At 46.7% G+C, this 18,461-nt stretch overlaps 1 protein-coding gene across 1 annotated transcript in view; it reads left to right on the forward strand.

Annotated features, from left to right (window-relative positions):
• The window catches only part of MYH7 (myosin heavy chain 7), a 57,019-nt gene extending 45,960 nt beyond the window's left edge, over positions 1-11,059 (forward strand). The window contains exons 32-40 of the mRNA XM_039338103.1: positions 1,945-2,110; positions 2,200-2,324; positions 4,228-4,536; positions 5,273-5,476; positions 6,331-6,456; positions 7,669-7,944; positions 8,592-8,687; positions 9,848-9,982; positions 10,878-11,059. Of these exons, the coding sequence (XP_039194037.1) occupies positions 1,945-2,110; positions 2,200-2,324; positions 4,228-4,536; positions 5,273-5,476; positions 6,331-6,456; positions 7,669-7,944; positions 8,592-8,687; positions 9,848-9,982; positions 10,878-10,901 (1,461 nt within the window). The 3' untranslated portion in view covers positions 10,902-11,059. The remainder of the gene's footprint in view (positions 1-1,944; positions 2,111-2,199; positions 2,325-4,227; positions 4,537-5,272; positions 5,477-6,330; positions 6,457-7,668; positions 7,945-8,591; positions 8,688-9,847; positions 9,983-10,877) is intronic.
• Positions 11,060-18,461: the final 7,402 nt, after the last annotated feature.

An 18,461-nucleotide genomic window follows, 5' to 3' on the forward strand; every position in this document is an offset into this window, starting at 1 on the left:
CTGAAAGCCAATAGAATTAGACTCTATTCAAGAGAGTCTATTCTATTGGCTTTCAAAAGCCAATAGAATAAAAGGAAGTAGCACAGCTAAGGAAAAGGGGGGGAAAATGGCGGACTGCGTTGTTTGGCGACCCCCGTGAAATAGTCGTTCGAACCCAAATGGGGTCCCGACCCACAGGTTGAGAACCACTGGTCTAAGTGCTATTGCTAAGCGTTATTACAATTGTCCAACCTAACTTTCCTTCACCACCTCCTCCCTCTTCTTCTCCTCCTCCTTCTTCTCCACTTCTTTCTCCTCTTCCTCCCCCTCCTCCTTTTCCTCCTCTTCTTTCTACTTTTTCCTTCTCTTCCTCCTCCTCTTCCTCTTCCTCCACCTCCTCTTTCTTCTCCTCTTGTTCTCCTCTTCTCATTCTCCTCCTCCTTCTCCTCCTCCATCACTTCAACTTCTCCTTCTTCTCTTTCTCCATCCTCTCCTCCTCCTCCATCATTTCAACTTCTCCTTCTTCTCCTCCATCCCCTCCTCCTCCTCCTCCTCCAACTTCTCCTCCTTCTCCTTCTCCATCCCCTCCTCCTCCTCCTCCAACTTCTCCTCCTCCTTCTCCATCTCCTCCTCCTCCTTCTCCTCCATCACTTCAACTTCTCCTTCTCCTTCTCCATCCCCTCCTCTTCCTCCTCCTCCATCACTTCAACTTCTCCTTCTTCTCTTTCTCCATCCTCTCCTCCTCCTCCATCATTTCAACTTCTCCTTCTTCTCCTCCATCCCCTCCTCCTCCTCCTCCTCCAACTTCTCCTCCTTCTCCTTCTCCATCCCCTCCTCCTCCTCCTGCAACTTCTCCTCCTCCTTCTCCATCTCCTCCTCCTCCTTCTCCTCCATCACTTCAACTTCTCCTTCTCCTTCTCCATCCCCTCCTCTTCCTCCTCCTCCATCATTTCAACTTCTCCTTCTTCTCCTTCTCCATCCCCTCCTCCTCCTCCTCCTCCAACTTCTCCTCCTTCTCCTTCTCCATCCCCTCCTCCTCCTTCTCCTCCTCCATCACTTCAACTTCTCCTTCTTCTCTTTCTCCATCCTCTCCTCCTCCTCCATCATTTCAACTTCTCCTTCTTCTCCTCCATCCCCTCCTCCTCCTCCTCCTCCAACTTCTCCTCCTTCTCCTTCTCCATCCCCTCCTCCTCCTCCTCCAACTTCTCCTCCTCCTTCTCCATCTCCTCCTCCTCCTTCTCCTCCATCACTTCAACTTCTCCTTCTCCTTCTCCATCCCCTCCTCTTCCTCCTCCTCCATCATTTCAACTTCTCCTTCTTCTCCTTCTCCATCCCCTCCTCCTCCTCCTCCTCCAACTTCTCCTCCTTCTCCTTCTCCATCCCCTCCTCCTTCTCCTCCATCACTTCAACTTCTCCTTCTTCTCCTTCTCCATCCCCTCCTCTTCCTCCTCCTCCTCCATCATTTCAACTTCTCCTTCTTCTCCTTCTCCATCCCCTCCTCCTCCTCCTCCATCACTTCAACTTCTCCCTCTTCTCCTTCTCCATCCCCTCCTCTTCCTCCTCCTCCATCATTTCAACTTCTCCTTCTCCATCCCTTCCTCCTCCTCCATCACTTCAACTTCTCCTTCTCCATCCCCTCCTCCTCCAACTTCTTCTCCTTCTCCATCCCCTCCTCCTCCTTCTCCTCCATCACTTCTTCTTCTTCTCCTTCTCCATCCCCTCCTCCTCCTCCATCACTTCAACTTCTCCTTCTTCTCCTTCTCCATCCCCTCCTCCTCCTCCTCCTCCTCCAATTTCTCCTCCTTCTCCTTCTCCACCCCCTCCTCCTCCTTCTCCTCCATCACTTCAACTTCTCCTTCTTCTCCTTCTCCATCCCCTCCTCTTCCTCCTCCTCCATCACTTCAATTTCTCCTCCTTCTCCTTCTTCATCCCCTCCTCCTCCTCTTCCTTCTTCTCCCACCCCAGATCTTGTCGGAGTGGAAGCAGAAGTTCGAGGAATCCCAAACAGAGCTGGAGGCATCTCAGAAAGAGGCCAGGTCCCTCAGCACGGAGCTCTTCAAGCTGAAGAACGCCTATGAGGAATCTCTGGAACATCTGGAGACCTTCAAGAGGGAGAACAAGAACTTGCAAGGTGGGCCCGTCTCCTTCACATTCGGAGGTTCCTTATCTCTAGGTCCTGCTTCCTCTGGAGAACTAATGTTTTCTTCTCTTTTCGTACAGAGGAGATTTCGGATCTCACTGAGCAGCTCGGGAGCACAGGCAAGACCATCCATGAACTTGAGAAAGTGCGGAAAGGTCTGGAGGCTGAGAAGATGGAGCTGCAGGCCGCTCTCGAGGAAGCTGAGGTGAGAAGTCCCCTTGGCTATGAAAAACCAGAGCCCTCAACTCAAGCTCTCCACCATTTTGTTTTGAAGTCTTCCTGGGCTTCAGGAGGACCTTCAGTGTGTAGGTAAAGAAGTCAAAATGGCGGCCAAACCAATGTTTGAGCTTTCTAAACTTCATTTCTCCTCTTCTTCATAAACATGAAGGGGGTCAGACTAGAAGACCTCCAGGATTTTTTCCACGCTCTGTTATTCTGTATGACTTATCAACCTTCAACTAACTGGCGAACAAAAGAGGTCCAGAAAGTCCAATGGCAGCCACATCCCTGCCACTAAAGCCCAGCATTACCGCACAAATAAAAAAAAGAATTGGACCATGTGGTCTTTACCGCCATCTTGACTTTTTTGACAAGCTTGGGGAAATTCCAGCTTCTTAAGAGCAAAGTATTCTCCCTTTTTCTGGAAAAAAAATGGCTCATTTGCACAAATTTGAATAAGCTTTTGAATTTTTTTTTTTTTTTTGCAAATATAGGTGGCCTTCGACTTATCCCTGGTCACTTAGTGTCCATTTGAGATTACAACTGACCTCTCTGGGGGTACTTATGACCTGGATTTGAAGTTACAACGGTCGCCCCCTCGGCATTGCAGGACATTTGCAGTGTCCTGCATTTTACGTGGCTGCATTTTACGACAGTTTTGCTAAAACCGGAAATTTATACTATTTTTTTCCAAATCCGCCGATAGCAAAGCGTCGGCTTGCTTAATGACCACAGTGTTTGCTTAACAACCATCACACACACACAAAAAAAGGTCATGAAATTGGATTTCTCACGTGGGTGATTCAATTTATGACCATTATGGTTAAAACCATGATAGGCAAGCTCCATTACGGTCATAACTCAAGGACTATGAACTCTTGGACGTGAATGCACATCACAGTTCCTTCCAACTGACAGAAATTTTTTTGAAGGTCACAGTTGCCAATAATATTCCTGAGGTAAATTTGTAGCTATCGTAAGTTCCTCAAAAGATGGTGTATGTATTTGCACGGATTAACAAACTTTGATCCAGTTGCCGCGATTTAATCTTTTTTAAGATACTTTTGGCCTGGATGACTAAATCTCCATTTACATATTTGCCCGAAGTAAATATTTTCTTTCATCATTCTTGAGAGGAATTCTTTGGTTGTCCATGTTTTTCTTTGTTTGTCACTGACTTAGTCAAGGACTAGAAGCTTAACAGGCATTAAACAATTGTGTTTATGATTGTTAAAAAAAACTCGCCGCATCACAAATATCTCCATCTGAGATCCATTCATAGCATATAGGCAGTCCTTGACTTACGGCCAAAATGGAGCCCAACATTTCTGTCACTGAGACATTTTGTTAAGTGAGTTTTGCCCCATTTTACGACCTTTCTTGCCACAGTTGTTCAGTGAATCCCTGCAGTTGTGAAGTGGGTCACACGGTCGTTAAGTGAATCAGGCTCCTCCGTTGACTTTGCTCGTCAGAAGGTCGCAAAAGGGGATCACGTGACCACAGGGATGCTGCAACGGTCATAAGTGTGAAAAATGGTCATAAGTCACTTTTTTCCATGCCGTTGTAACTTTGAACTGTCACTAAACAAACTGTTGTAAGTTCAGGGATACCTGAATTTTAATTTCTTCATTGGAAATAAGGGTAGCAATATTTTGGGCCCTTGGAAACCTCAAGAACTTGGTCGGTACAGACAAAATGGCCGTTGTGAAAAAATTGTCTTCTCTCAAAATGGCGGCCATGATGATCCGGAAGATATATGTAGCTTTCTGGAGGCACCAAATTGGTGTCTGAAATCCTGTTGGTACCATGGGCTCCACATTGGTTACTCATGAACTAAGGAGTCTCTCTGCCATCTCTCTCTCCATCCAACCTTACCCTAAACCCTCCAGGCCTCTCTGGAACATGAAGAAGGCAAGATCCTCCGAGCCCAGCTGGAGTTCAGCCAAATCAAGGCCGAAATTGAGCGCAAGTTGGCCGAGAAGGACGAGGAGATGGAGCAGGCCAAGAGGAATCATCTGAGGACGGTGGACTCGCTTCAAGCTTCCCTGGATGCTGAGACCCGCAGCCGCAACGAGGCCCTGAGGGTCAAGAAGAAGATGGAGGGCGACCTCAACGAGATGGAGATCCAGCTCAGCCATGCCAACCGCATAGCAGCTGAAGCCCAGAAGCAAGTGAAAACTTTGCAAGGCTACCTGAAGGTACAGCTTGGAAATTGGTCTGAAGGACCTTCCTTCCTTCCTTCCTTCCTTCCTTCCTTCCTTCCTTCCTTCCTTCCTTCCTTCCTTCCTTCCTTTCCATCCATCTACTGTTCTTTCCTTCATTCCTTCATCCATCCATCCATTCATCCTTATACCCATCCATTCATCCAACCTATTCTTCCTTCCTTTCTTTCCTTCCTTCCCATCCATTCATCCATCCATCCATCCATCCTTTCTTCCATCCTTCCCTCTTTCCTTCCTTCCATCCATCCATCTACCTTTCCTTCCTTCCCATCCATCCATCTATCCATCTATCAATCCATCCATCCATCCATCTATCCATCCTTCCATCCTTCTCTCTATCATCCATCCAGCCTTCCATCTATCCACCCATCCATCTACCTTCCTTCCTTCCTTCCTTCCTTCCTTCCCATCCATCTACTGTTCCTTCCTTCATCCATCCATCCATCCACCCATCTACCCTTCCTTCCATCCTTCATCCACCCACCCACCCACCCATCCATCAACCCTTCCATCCATCCATCCATCCATCTACCCATCCATTTACCCTTCCCTCCTTCCTTCCTTCCTTCCTTCCTTCCTTCCTTCCTTCCTTCCTTCCTTCCTTCCTTCCCTTCCTTCCTCCCTTTCTTCCTTCCTTCCATCTCCACCAGGGTTCCATTTCAGCTTTCCCTTGTTCACACCTCCATTCCACCTGTCCTCCTCCTCTTTCTAGGACACTCAGATACAGTTGGATGACGCACTCCGACTCAATGAGGACCTCAAGGAAAACATTGCCATTGTGGAGCGACGGAACAACCTGCTCCAGGCTGAGCTGGAGGAGTTGCGGACCGTGGTGGAGCAGACAGAACGGGCCCGGAAACTGGCGGAACAGGAACTCATTGACACCAGTGAAAGAGTCCAGCTCCTTCACACCCAGGTAAGGGGGATCTGAAAGCAAGATGGTCTTAAACCTCATGGATGGTCAGCAGCCAAGAGCGATGTTGTGATTCTGCTTTCATGAAATTATTTCCACTGTCTCGTCTTCCAAAAATTAAAGAATTCACTGTCTCTTCTCTTCTCTTCCCCTCTCCTCTCCTCTCCTCTCTCCTTCCTTTCTTCCTTGTTTCCTTCCTTCTCTTTCCTTCTTCCCTTTTCTTTCTCTTCTTCTCTCTTTACTTCCTTCTTCCTGCTCTCCTCTCCTCTCTTCCTTGTTTCCTTCCTTCTCTTTCCCTCCTCCTTTCTTTCCTTCTCTCTTTACTTCCTTCTTCCTGCTCTCCTCTTCCTTGTTTCCTTCTTTCTCTTTCCCTTTCCTTCTTTCTTTTTCTTCTTCTCTCTTTACTTCCTTCTTCCTGCTCTCCTCTCTTCCTTGTTTCCTTCTTTCTCTTTCCCTTTCCTTCTTTCTTTTTCTTCTTCTCTCTTTACTTTCTTCTTCCTGCTCTCCTCTCTTCCTTGTTTCCTTCCTTCTCTTTCCCTCTTTCCTTTCTTTTTCTTCTTCTCTCTTTACTTCCTTCTTCCTGCTCCCCTCTCTTCCTTGTTTCCTTCCTTCTCTTTCCCTTTCCTTCTTTCTTTTTCTTCTTCTCTCTTTACTTCCTTCTTCCTGCTCTCCTCTCCTCTCTTCCTTGTTTCCTTCCTTCTCTTTCCCTCCTCCCTTCTTTCCCTCCTCTTCTTCTCTCTTTACTTCCTTTTTCCTCCTCTCCTCTCCTTCCTTTCTTCTTTGTCTCCTTCCTTCCCTCTTTCCTTTCTCCCTTCTCTCCTTCTCTTTACTACTTCTTCCTCCTCTCCTCTCTCCAGAATACCAGCCTCATCAATCAGAAAAAGAAGATGGAGTCGGACCTCTCCCAGCTGCAAACAGAGGTGGAAGACGCCATTCAGGAATGCAGAAATGCTGAAGAGAAGGCTAAGAAAGCCATCACAGACGTGAGTGAAATTTTAGCACATCCACTTCTACTTTTCCAAGAAAGCACTAATTCCAACGAGTGGCTAGTTAGAAAGCATCGTTTCTCGTTTATACATTGTTTATACCCAATCTGGGCCGCAACTATCCAAGCAACCAGCAGGTGGCAGCAAAGGGACATTTCCTTATCTCTCTTTACCGCCATCTTCTGGTCACTTCAATGCTCACAGTCTCTATTTGGTATGGGATAATAGAAACCCGAGTAGTTAATTTGGAACAGATGCCTTCATTGTGCACAGGGGTGTATTATGACTAAATTAACACCGTGCTATTTTTGACAGCTATCATTAATTCAGAAAAGATCTTGTAGGTCCTGTTTTGAGATCAACCCACAAGACAGCCCTTTCTTTGATGGCCAAGAATAGTTTATGCGTTACAGAGGAACCTGAGATAAAATCTTTGCTTTTTGGTGAAAAGACAAGAGCTAATAAAGATGGAATTCAATTCTACACCTGAGGAAAGGTGTATGGGTACTGCTCTCCCTCTTCCCCACATACCTTCCACCCCACCTGTCTTCCTCACACCCACAAAGCTGGTTCAGAAGACCCTGTGGAGAAGGATGAGGGTGAATGTTATACGTGAAAGAAAATAAGGCTGACCATGGGGGCAGGATCTCCATAACAACCCTTTGAGGCCAAAATAGCTCCTCCTCCTCCTGTTTTTAATGAGGAGATCCAAGGTCCATGAATTGAGACCCATCAACAGGATCTCCTTGGCTTGGGTCCACCAACCCACCGGTGGACAGGCTCATCCTGGGTCAAAAGAAGACCCCAACCATAATCTTCATGAGAATATGGAGTCTAGGATCAATTCTTGGAAGGAATAAACAAACGGGAGGTCTCCCCAACCCAAAATCATCTCCTTTTGCCAGGTGGACCTGTTTTTCCATTGTCCTCTTGAACGGGGCGCAGGTGGCCATGATGGCAGAGGAGCTGAAAAATTGATCCACTTAACCACAATGAGTAATGATCAGAATCCTGGGCTCAATTATGGTCATCTAAAGTCTGAAATAAGATCTCCAGATCCTCCTTTGCTTTGGTCCACCAGAAGCGTCAAAAGAGGACCCATAATGTTGACATGAATAATTAGCCCAGGAGTTTAGGACTAATTTCCCCATTAATGCCAAGAGTAAGGTCCGACGGACGTCTTTCTCCCTTGTCTCTTGAACGGGGCAGGCGGCCATGATGGCGGAGGAGCTGAAGAAGGAGCAGGACACCAGCGCCCACCTGGAGAGGATGAAGAAGAACATGGAGCAGACCATCAAGGACCTCCAGATGCGCCTGGACGAGGCAGAGCAGCTGGCCCTCAAGGGCGGCAAGAAGCAGCTTCAGAAACTGGAGGCCCGCGTGCGGGAGCTGGAGAACGAGCTGGAAGGGGAGCAGAAACGCAACGTGGAGAACGTCAAGGGCATGCGCAAGTGCGAGAGACGCATCAAGGAGCTCACCTACCAGGTGAGGGGACACGGGTTAACATGACTGAGACAACCTGGGCTCTGGAGCCAAGCTTTCGTATGGATGGGTGGATTGATTGACTTCAACAGGTTTTGGGTCACGCCTCTAAAACGGGTTGGGTGAGGAATTTGGGGTGGTGGTGGATGGATTGAACCCCATTTTTTCCCAGACTCTTATACAAGATGCCATTTTGTACATCCAAAGCAAATTCCATGAGGCAAAAAAAAAAACAAAAAACCAAAACCCTAGAATAGTGTTTCCCAACCTTGGCTACTTTAAGATGGGTGGACTTCAACTCCCAGAATTCCCCAGCCAGCCTTGGCTACCTTAAGATGGATGGACTTCAACTCCCAGAATTCCCCAGCCACTTCTTAAAGTGGTCCAGTTTGAGAAACACTGCTCTAGATTTGGAACATGTCAATATTTCCACATCTAAGCTAGAATGTAACCATGGTTTAGAGAAGGATTTCCTAAAAAATACCATTTTTTAAATTCAATTTCACAAATGCCTCCACATAATTAAGAGCTCTTGATGCAAGCCAGGAGATGATCTTATTTAAACTCAGTGGTATAAACCAACTTTTTGCCGCAGCCAAATAAACCCTGATCTCTCTGTCGCACTCTTTTCCGGTTCCTCGGCCCTGTAGACGGAGGAGGATCGTAAGAACTTGATCCGCCTCCAAGACCTGGTTGACAAGCTGCAACTGAAGGTTAAAGCTTATAAGAGACAAGCAGAGGAAGCGGTGAGTAGCATCCATCTTTCTGTTCCTCTTGGGATAATCCTGGTTTGTCACTCATCCTAGTTTAGTGCATCTCGGGATGCTGAGCTGGAGAACATGGATGGTCACCTCAATCATGGTGAGACTAGTTGGGACCCTCGTCCAAACCTTCTCTCTCAGCATCTCAACAACAGTACAGATGGTCCTCGACTTACGACCCCATATGATGAGGTTGTTAAGTGAGTCACTCCCAATTTGAGGAGCTTTTTTGATGCAGTCATTGAGGAAAATACACGGTTGTTATGCGAATCCATCAATTTTTCTTGTCAGAAGCCTTGTGGGACGATCATAAATGGTGACCACGTGACCTGCTCTGTGCCAATTTTGATCACGTGACACAGGGACACTGAGAGAGTTGTAAATGCGAGACCCAATCAAAAGCCCAGTTATAACTTTGAGCAGTCTTTAAACAAATGGTTGTAAATTGAGGAAAGAATAGAATAGAATAGAATAGAATAGAATAGAATAGAATAGAATAGAATAGAATAGAATAGAATAGAATAGAATAATAAAATAAGGAATAGAATAGAATAGAATAGAATAATAAAATAAGGAATAGAATAGAATAGAATAACAAAGTTGGAAGGTACCTTGGAGGTCATCTAGTCCAACCCCCTGTTCAGGCAGGAAACCTACCATTTCAGACAAAAAAAATATAATTTTATAACCCAAATTCATTTTGTAAGTGCTTATGGACATTCATAAATATACTGCATGTCAATAGCCAAGTGCCCAAATTAAAAAAAAAATCATTTGATGGTGATAAGTGCGAGGACTGGTCGTAAGTCAATATTTTCAGCACCTTGGTAACTTCAAACAGCTGTTAAAAAAACAGGCGTATGTTGAGGACTACTTACAGCAGGGGTCTTCAAACTTGGCCCTTTTATGACTTGTGGACTTCAACTCCCAGAATTCCTCAGCCAGCATGCCTGGCTGAGGAATTCTGGGAGTTGAAGTCCACAAGTCATAATACGGCTAAGTTTGAAAAACCCTGGCTTAGAGTGTGCCAAACATTTTGAATGGGAATTGGATCCTGGCTGGAGGACATACCAGTAGTAGTGGCTGCTCATCAGAGGCAAAAGCTCTCCATAATTTTCAAGGCCTCCCTTCTCGGTTCTCCTCAGGAGGAACAAGCCAACAGCAACTTGGGCAAATTCCGGAAGGTTCAGCACGAGTTGGACGAAGCCGAGGAGCGGGCGGACATCGCTGAGTCCCAGGTCAACAAGTTGAGGGCCAAAAGTCGTGATATTGGGGTGAAGGTGAGAAGCTGCCCTTAAAGCCTAACCCTAACTCTATCCCTATCCCTAGTCCTACTCCTACTCCTAACCTTAACTCTAACTCCTAACTTTAACCCTAACCCTATCCATTACTCTACCCCTAAACCTAGCCCTACCCCATCTCTATCTCTATCCCATCCCACCTCTAACCTTAACCCTACTCCTAACTGTACCCCTATGCCTAACCTTAACCCTATTCCTATCCCTACTCCTACCCTTAACCCTACTCCTACGCCTACCCCTAACCTTAACCCTATTCCCTACTCTATCCCTAACCGTAACCCTATTCCTATGCCTAACTCTACCCCTACCTCTACCTTTAACCCTACTCCTACCCCTACGCCTACCCCTAACCTTAACCCTATTCCCTACTCTATCCCTAACCGTAACCCTATTCCTATGCCTAACTCTACCCCTATCTCTACCTTTAACCCTACTCCTAACCCTACCCCTACGCCTACCCCTAACCTTAACCCTATTCTCTACTCTATCCCTAACCGTAACCCTATGCCTATGCCTAACTCTACCCCTACCTCTACCTTTAACCCTACTCCTAACCTTATCCCTACCCCTAAACTTAATCCTACTCTTAACTCTACCTCTACCCTAACCTTAACCCTACCCCTATCCCTAACTCTACCCCTACCCTTAACCCCATGCCTACCCCTAACTCTACCCCTACCCTTAACCCTACTCCTAACTTTAAGCATAACCCTACTCCTAACACTAAACCTATCCCTATCCCTATCCCCTACCACTATGGATAACCCTAACCCTAATCCTACTAACTTGTACCATAGTCTACCCTTCCCATAACCCTAACCCAACCCAGTTGTTTCCTTCTTTCGTTTCTCACTTCTATTCCTTTCTTCCCCAGCCGAAAGGTTTGTACGAGGAGTAACTCCTTAGAAGACCGGATGCCCTGCTCTCTGAGACCCCCCCCCCCGCACACCTACTCCCAGACCTAAAAGGCCCTGGGGAAATCACTCCCCCATCTCCTGCGCTCTGTATATCAGCATTGCCCCCTGCTCAAAGGTAGAATAAAAGCGATGAAACAGCTGTTGGCTTATTTAATTTTGTGCCTAAGGCAGGACTAGAACTCACCGTCTCCTGGGGATTGGCCCAAAGTCACCCAGTTGGCTTTCATGTGTAAGGCGGGACTAGAACTCACCGTCTCCTGGTGATTGGCCCAAAGTCATCCAGACAACTTTCATATTTAAGGCGAAACTAGAACTCACCATCTCCTGGTGATTGGACCAAAGTCACCCAGATGGCTTTCATATATAAGGTGGGACTAGAACTCACCATCTTCTGGTGATTGGCCCGAAGTCACCCAGCTGGTTTCATGCCTAAGGTGGGACTAGAACTCACCATCAACTAGTGATTGGCCCCAAATCACCCAATCAGCTTTCATACTTCAGCAGGGACTAGAACTCACAGCCTCCTGGTTTCTAGACTGGTGCCTTAACCACTAGGCCAGTGGTTCTCAACCTGTGGGTCGGGACCCCATTTGGGGTCGAACGAGCATTTCACGGGGGTTGCCAAACAACCCAGTCCGCCATTTTTTTCCCCTTTTCCTTAGCTGTGCTACTCCCTTTTATTCTATTGGCTTTTGAAAGCCAATAGAATAGACTCTCTTGAATAGAGTCTAATTCTATTGGCTTTCAAAAGCCAATAGGAATTGTCCAGGCTGTCTCTGCCCTGCTGAGCCCGCCAAAAGTCCCATTCTGCAAACGGTGCTGCACCAGTTGAGTAGTCCTCGACTTACGACCGGTTGAGTAGTCCTCGACTTACGACCAGTTGGGGGTCGTGTCATTAAAAAGGTTGAGAACCACTGGGCTAGACAAAACGGGCCTCTCTTTTGCTTCCGATGGGTGTTACACCTGTGTACCCAACAGGGGATTCTGGTGAATTTTAGCCATGATAATTCAATCCAGCCTCCATGTCCAGGAGCAATGTACCTGGTCAGTCAAGCCAAATAACAGACTTAATCCATCCCATCTCTTCCTGGTTTACTTGTTATTAAAAGCAGGATACACAGCAAAATATGTTGGTTAAAAAGAGTTACCTACATTCAGGTGGTCCTCGACTTACGACCACAACTGAGCCCTAAAAATTTCTGTTGCTAAGCGAGACGTTTGTTAAGTGAATTTTGCCCCGTTTTACGACTTTTCTTGCCACAGTTGTTAAGCGAATCACCACCGTTGTTAAATCGGAAACACGGTCGTTAAGCGAATCTGAGTTCCCCATGGACTTTGCTTGTCCGAAGGTCGCAAAAGGGGATCACGTGACCCCGGGACGCTGCAACCGTTGTAAATATGAGTCAGTTGCCAGGCCTGAATTTGGATCACGTGACCATGGGAGATGCTGCAACGGTCGTAAGTGTGAAAAATGGTCATAAGTCACTTTTTTCCAGTACCGTTGTAACTTTGAACGGTCACTAAATGAACAGTTGAAAGTCGAGGACTAGCTGTACATTGGAAAAAAGGAGAACCCCCTCCTCGTTTACTACATACAGGAAATTCATCGACTTAGAAAATTTCATTTAGTGACCATTCAACGGCACTGACAAAAGCAACTTATGACCACTTTTCACACTTACGACCTTTGTAGCATTTCCATGATCACATGATCCAAATTCAGAAGTTTGGCCACTGGTTCATACTTATGACCGTCGCAGCGTCCTGGGGTCACGTGACGCCCTTTTGCGACCTTCTAACCAGCAAAGTTAATGGAGAAGTCAGATTCACTTAACAACCGGGTTACTAATTTAACAACTGCAGTGATTCACTTAACGACTGTGGCAAGAAAGGCCATAAAATGGGATAAAACGTCCTGGTAAACCCAGATTCACTTTACAACCGTGTTACTAAGTTATAACAACTGCAGCGATTCACTTAACAACTGTGGCAAGAAAAGTCATAAAACGGGGCAAAACTCCCTTAACAAACGTTTTACTTAGCAACGGAAATTTTGGCCTCCATTGTGGTCATAAGTCGAGGACTACCTGGATAAAAGTTGACGCCTGGCAATAAATTCAATGGGATTTGTTGGTAACAAATTCCGAACAGACAAAAAAAAAGAAACTTGCAACCTCTTTTTATGACTTTACAGAGGGTTCAGACTCAAATTTCTCTTTATGAGGTGTGGACTTCAACTCCCAGAATTCCACGCAGCCATTTTTTTTTCTGTGAAAGAAAGAAACGAGAATTCTGCTTTTTTTTCTCTGACTGTTTAGCCCAGGGGTAGCAATCTTGGCTCTTTTATGACTCGTGGACTTCAACTCCTAGAATTCCTGATTCAGCCATTCTGAGGGGAAAGGGAGAGGTTTCCGTGCTGAGCCAGGCTGGCTCAGGAATTCTGGGAGTTGAAGTCCACAAGTCATAAAAAGGGGCCATCGTTCCCCACCTCTGGTCTAGGACAGGGGTAGGCAACCTTGGCCCTTTTATGACTCGTGGACTTCAACTCCCAGAATTCCTGAGCCAGCCATTCTGAAGGGAAAGGGAGAGGTTTCCAAGCTGAGCCATGCTGGCTCAGGAATTCTGGGAGTTGAAGTCCACGAGTCATGAAGGGGCCAAAGTTTCCCTCATGCTGGCTCAGACAGAGGAATAAGGAGCTGATTAGAGCTAGGACAGGGGTAGGCAGCCTTGGCTCTTTTATGACTCGTGGACTTCAACTCCCAGAATTCCTGAGCCAGCCATGCTGAAGGGAAAGGGAGAGGTTTCCAAGCTGAGCCAGGCTGGCTCAGGGATTCTGGGAGTTGAAGTCCACGAATCATAAAAGAGCCAAGGTTTAGCCAATCTTATAAATTCAATGGGATTTGTTGATAGCAAATTCCGAACAGCTGAAAAAAAAAGAAACTTGCAACTTCCTTTTATGAGTTTACAGAGGGTTCAGATTCAAATTTCTCTTTACGAGGTGTGGACTTCAACTCCCAGAATTCCCCAGCAGACATTTTTTCTGTGAAAGAAAAAAAACGTGAATTCTGCTTTTTTTCCCCCCTCTGTCCGTTTAGCCAATCTTATAAATTCAATAGGATTTGTTGGTAGCAAATTCTGAACAGCTGAAAAAAAAAAAAAAAGAAACTTGCAACCTCTTTGTATGAGTTTACAGAAGGTTCAGACTCAAATTTCTCTTTATGAGGTGTGGATTTCAACTCCCAGAATTCTCCAGCAGCTATTTTTTTCTGTGAAAGAAAGAAACAAGAATTCTGCTTTATTTTTTCTCTGTCTGTTTAGCCAATCTTATAAATTCAATGGGATTTGTTGGTAGCAAATACCGAACAGCCAGAAAAAAAAGAAACTTGAAACCTCTTTTTATGAGTTTACACAGGGTTCAGACTCAATTTTTTCTTTATGAGGTGTGGACTTCAACTCCCAGAATTCCCCAGCAGCCTTTTTTTTTCTGTGAAAGAAAAAAAGCGAATTCTGCTTTTTTTTTCTCTCTCTCTCTCCTCTGTTAGTTTTGCTAAAATTTGGGTGGGCGCCCGGTTGGGGAAGAAGGGCCTGCAAATTGGCTGCCAGGCCGCATTTGCAGATGGAGACAGGCGTGTTGCCTGCTAAGCAGACAGCGGCTTAAAATATGCATATGTGCAAATGAGATTAGAGCGACCTGATTAGGGATCACAAAGCATTAAGTCTCGATACACAAGGAGATTAAGGAGAGATGAAAGCACACGCCGAGGTCCAGATTAGACTGTCTGATGCTGGATTTCCTGATTAAGCCGATTTAATAGGTCGCTGCCATTAAAACGGACTTAGGAGAGGGGGAGAGCCCGGGGGCTATTGATAGACATTTTTAATTAAAAGGAAAAAGAAAAATCGAACGGGCCTTTTTCTGAACAGATCCCCTGACTGAGTCAAGTAATTCAGCCTGGGATATTTGAGGCTGGAAAAAAAAAAAAGTGAGTTAGGCCCTTTGCTCCTTGAAGAGTTTTGCTACAATGCTGGGCTCTTCCGGCTCTGAGATAGGAGAAAGTGAGCCAAGAGCCGCGCAGCTCGAGCAAGTGAGTCAAGCTGCAGCCTGCAGGAGAAGGCAAATATCACCTGTAGGGTAGTTTACCTTTGCAATTTGCCTCATCTCCCTCTCTTCCACCATGTAGGAAGAGAGAGAGAGAGAGAGAGAGAGAGAGAGAGAGAGAGAGAGAGAGAGAGAGAGAGAGAGAACAGTGTATATATTTCTCTGAAATGGTCTCGTGCTTGAGGAGGGGGTTGGACTAGAGGACCTCCAAAGTCCCTTCTCACTCGGTTATTCTGTTATTCATTTCAACCCTAAACTGAGTTTAAAAGACAGATGTCCGACTTCCTGAAAACTTGGGGAGATGGAAAAAGGATTTGAACTCAGGACTCCCTTGACTGGGATGTCCTCTGCCCGCCCAGTTTAATTCTTCCTGGTCCTGCAAGCTGAAATTCACTTTTCTTCGCCTTATCTGTCCTTGCTTCTGAGAGAGAGCTGGAAGGGGCCTTCGGCGTATTCTCTCCTTCTACATCCCAGAAGGCTATTATCCAGCACAGGAATTGTCACAAAAATACCTGGTTCTCACCCCACATTGGACTTCTATTCTGCTTGTCCTTTTGGACAATGATGGAGGAGGAGGAGGAGGAGGAGGAGGAGGAGGAGGAGGAGGAGGGGAAAGAGGAGAAAGAGGAGAAGAAAGAGGCGGAGGAGAAGGAAGAGGAGAAAAGAAGAGGAGGAGGAAGAGGAGGAGGAGAGAAGATGAGGGGGAGAAAGAGGGGAGAAGGAGAAGAGGAGGAGAAGAAGAAAGATGTGGAGGAGAAGGAAGAGGAGAGAAGGAGGAGAGAAGGAAGAGGAGGAGAAAGGCAAAGGAGAAGGAAGAGGAGGAGGAGGAGAGAAGAAGAGGAGGAGAAGGAGGAGGAGGAGGAAGAGGAAGAGGAGAGAAGAAGAGGAAGAGGAGAGAAGAAAGAGCTAGAGAAGGAAGAGGAGGAGAAAGAGGAGAAGGAAGAGGAGAGAAGAAGAGGAGGAGAAGAAGAGGAGGAGAGAAGAGGAGGAAGAGGAGAAAGGGGGAGGAGGAGGAGAGGAGGAGGAGAAGAAAGATGTGGAGGAGAAGGAAGAAGAGAAGAGAAAGAAGAGGAGGAGGAGAAGAGAAGAAGAGGAGGAGGAAGAGAAGGAGGAGAGAAGAAGACGAGGAGGAGGAAGAGGAGGAGGAGATGGTTGGGGAGCACCTTCTGTTGTCTCCATTATGGGCAGCAAAAGACCCAAAAGGCAGGAAGGCAGGAAGGAAGGAAGGAAGGAAGGAAGGAAGGAAGGAAGGAAGGAAGGAAGGAAGAGCAATAGCAATAGACTTATATACCGCTTCACAATGCTTTACAGCCCTCTCTGAGCGGTTTACAGACTCAGCCTCTTGCCCCCAACAATCTGGGTCCTCATTTTACCGACCTCGGAAGGATGGAAGGCCGAGTCAACTTTGAGACGCTCAGGATCGAACACCCGGCAGTGGCAGAGTCAGCCTGCAATTCTGCCTTCTAACCACTGCGCCACCCTGGCTTATGTAACGTCCTGAAGAGAGAAGGCTTGCTTGCCTTCCATGATTAAGCCACGCGGTGTGATCTTCCAAGAAGGAATACTGGCAGTCCTTGACTTATGATCAGACATTTACTGACCATTCAAAGCTACAATAGTATTGAAAAAAGGCAACTTATAACCAGTCCTCGCGCTTACGACCATCACAGCATCCCCCCCCCCCGATCAGATGATCACCATTTATTTATACGTATGCACAAGGGTTGAGTATCTCAGAGCCATGTGATCGCCATCTGCAGCCTTTCCCCTAGCCATTGGAGGGGGAGGGTTGGATTTGCTTAACGACCACGGTGATTCGCTTAATGACCGTGGCGATTTGCTTAATGAGTGTGGCGCAAAAAAAAAAGGTTGTAAAAATCGGGACTGCTCGCACGGCGACTTACTTAATGACCGTCCGGCTTAGTGACAAATTCTCGTCGTATGTTGGAGGAATACCTGTACGCGGAAAAAAGATGGGATGAGGTTAAGGTCCCCGCCGACAAAAACCCAGAATTGGAACTCGGAGCGTAGTTTTTTTAAACTGGGTCAGCTCTGCCGCTCACGGCTAGCCTGGCCCCGCTGTAGGGTCACTTAACGTCGTGAGGAAGAGGCAGCAGAGAGGTGGGGGCCATTAAAAGAGGATCCCAGTGAAGTTTTGAAACGGGGTGGGGTAGGGGACTCAACAAGCCACTTTCGGAAGCTCAGCCTCAATCCGTGCAGCTGTCTAAGCTATCTGAGCACCAGCCAGCCTCGAATTAACAATGGGAGGAGAAGCTTTGGGTCCAGCAGGTGCACCAAATCTTTGGAAACTTAAAAGGGGGGGAGCGGAGGGGGGGATGGAAAGAGAAATAACCTGGTTAAACTGATGGGGGGGGGCATAGCGGCAGAGAGGTGAGAGGCAGCATCGGAGGCAGCAGCATCCAACTCAGGGCTCACAATGGCACGTGTTGGGTGAGAAAAAAGGGGGGCGGGGGTTTCAATGCAAGATTGCCTCCCCTCCATCTTGACTTTTTTTGACCTCCTTGCTGATGCCCCAGCGTGGATGAAATGGACAAAGCTGAAGGGAAGCATTAGTACCGCTTTATAAGGCCTGGGTGCAATACGGCATCCAGTTTTGGTCACCACGATGTAAAAAAGATGTTGAGACTCTAGCCCAGTGGTTCTCAACCTGTGGGTCGGAACCCCATTTGGGGTCGAATGACCATTTCACGGGGGTCGCCAAACAACGTAGTCCGCCATTTTTTTCCCCCCTTTTCCTTAGCTGTGTTCCTCCCTTTTATTCTATTGGCTTTTGAAAGCCAGTAGAAGAGACTCTCTTGAATAGAGTCTAATTCTATTGGCTTTCAAAAGCCAATAGGAATTGTCCAGGCTGTCTCTGCCCTGCTGACCCCACCAAACGGTGCTGCACCAGTTGAGTAGTCCTGGATTTATGACCGGTTGAGTAGTCCTCGACTTACAACCGGCTGAGTAGTCCTCGACTTACAACCAGTTGAGTAGTCCTCGACTTACAACCGGCTGAGTAGTCCTCGACTTACAACCAGTTGAGTAGTCCTCGACTTACGACCGGTTGAGTAGTCCTCGACTTATGACCGGTTGGGGGTCGCGGCATTAAAAAGGTTGAGAACCACTGCTCTAGAAAGAGTACAGAGTACAGAGTACAGAGAAGAGCAACAAAGAGGATTAGGGGACTTGAGGCTGAAACATACAAGGAACAGTTGCAGGAATTGGGTATATCCAGTTTAATGAAGAGAAGGACGAAGGGTGACATGATAGCAGTGTTCCAATATCTCAGGGGCTGCCCCAAAGAAATGGAGTCAAGCTATTCTCCAAAGTGCCTGAAGGCAGGACAAGAAGCAATGGATGGACACTGATCAAGGAGAGAAGCAACCTGGAACTAAGGAGAAATTTTCTGACAGTTAGAACGATTAACCAGTGGAACAGG

This window comes from Crotalus tigris, unplaced genomic scaffold (assembly GCF_016545835.1).
Source record: "Crotalus tigris isolate CLP2741 ecotype Arizona unplaced genomic scaffold, ASM1654583v1 scf7180000017690.20705106771:4171800, whole genome shotgun sequence".
NCBI classification, from domain to species: Eukaryota; Metazoa; Chordata; class Lepidosauria; order Squamata; family Viperidae; genus Crotalus; species Crotalus tigris.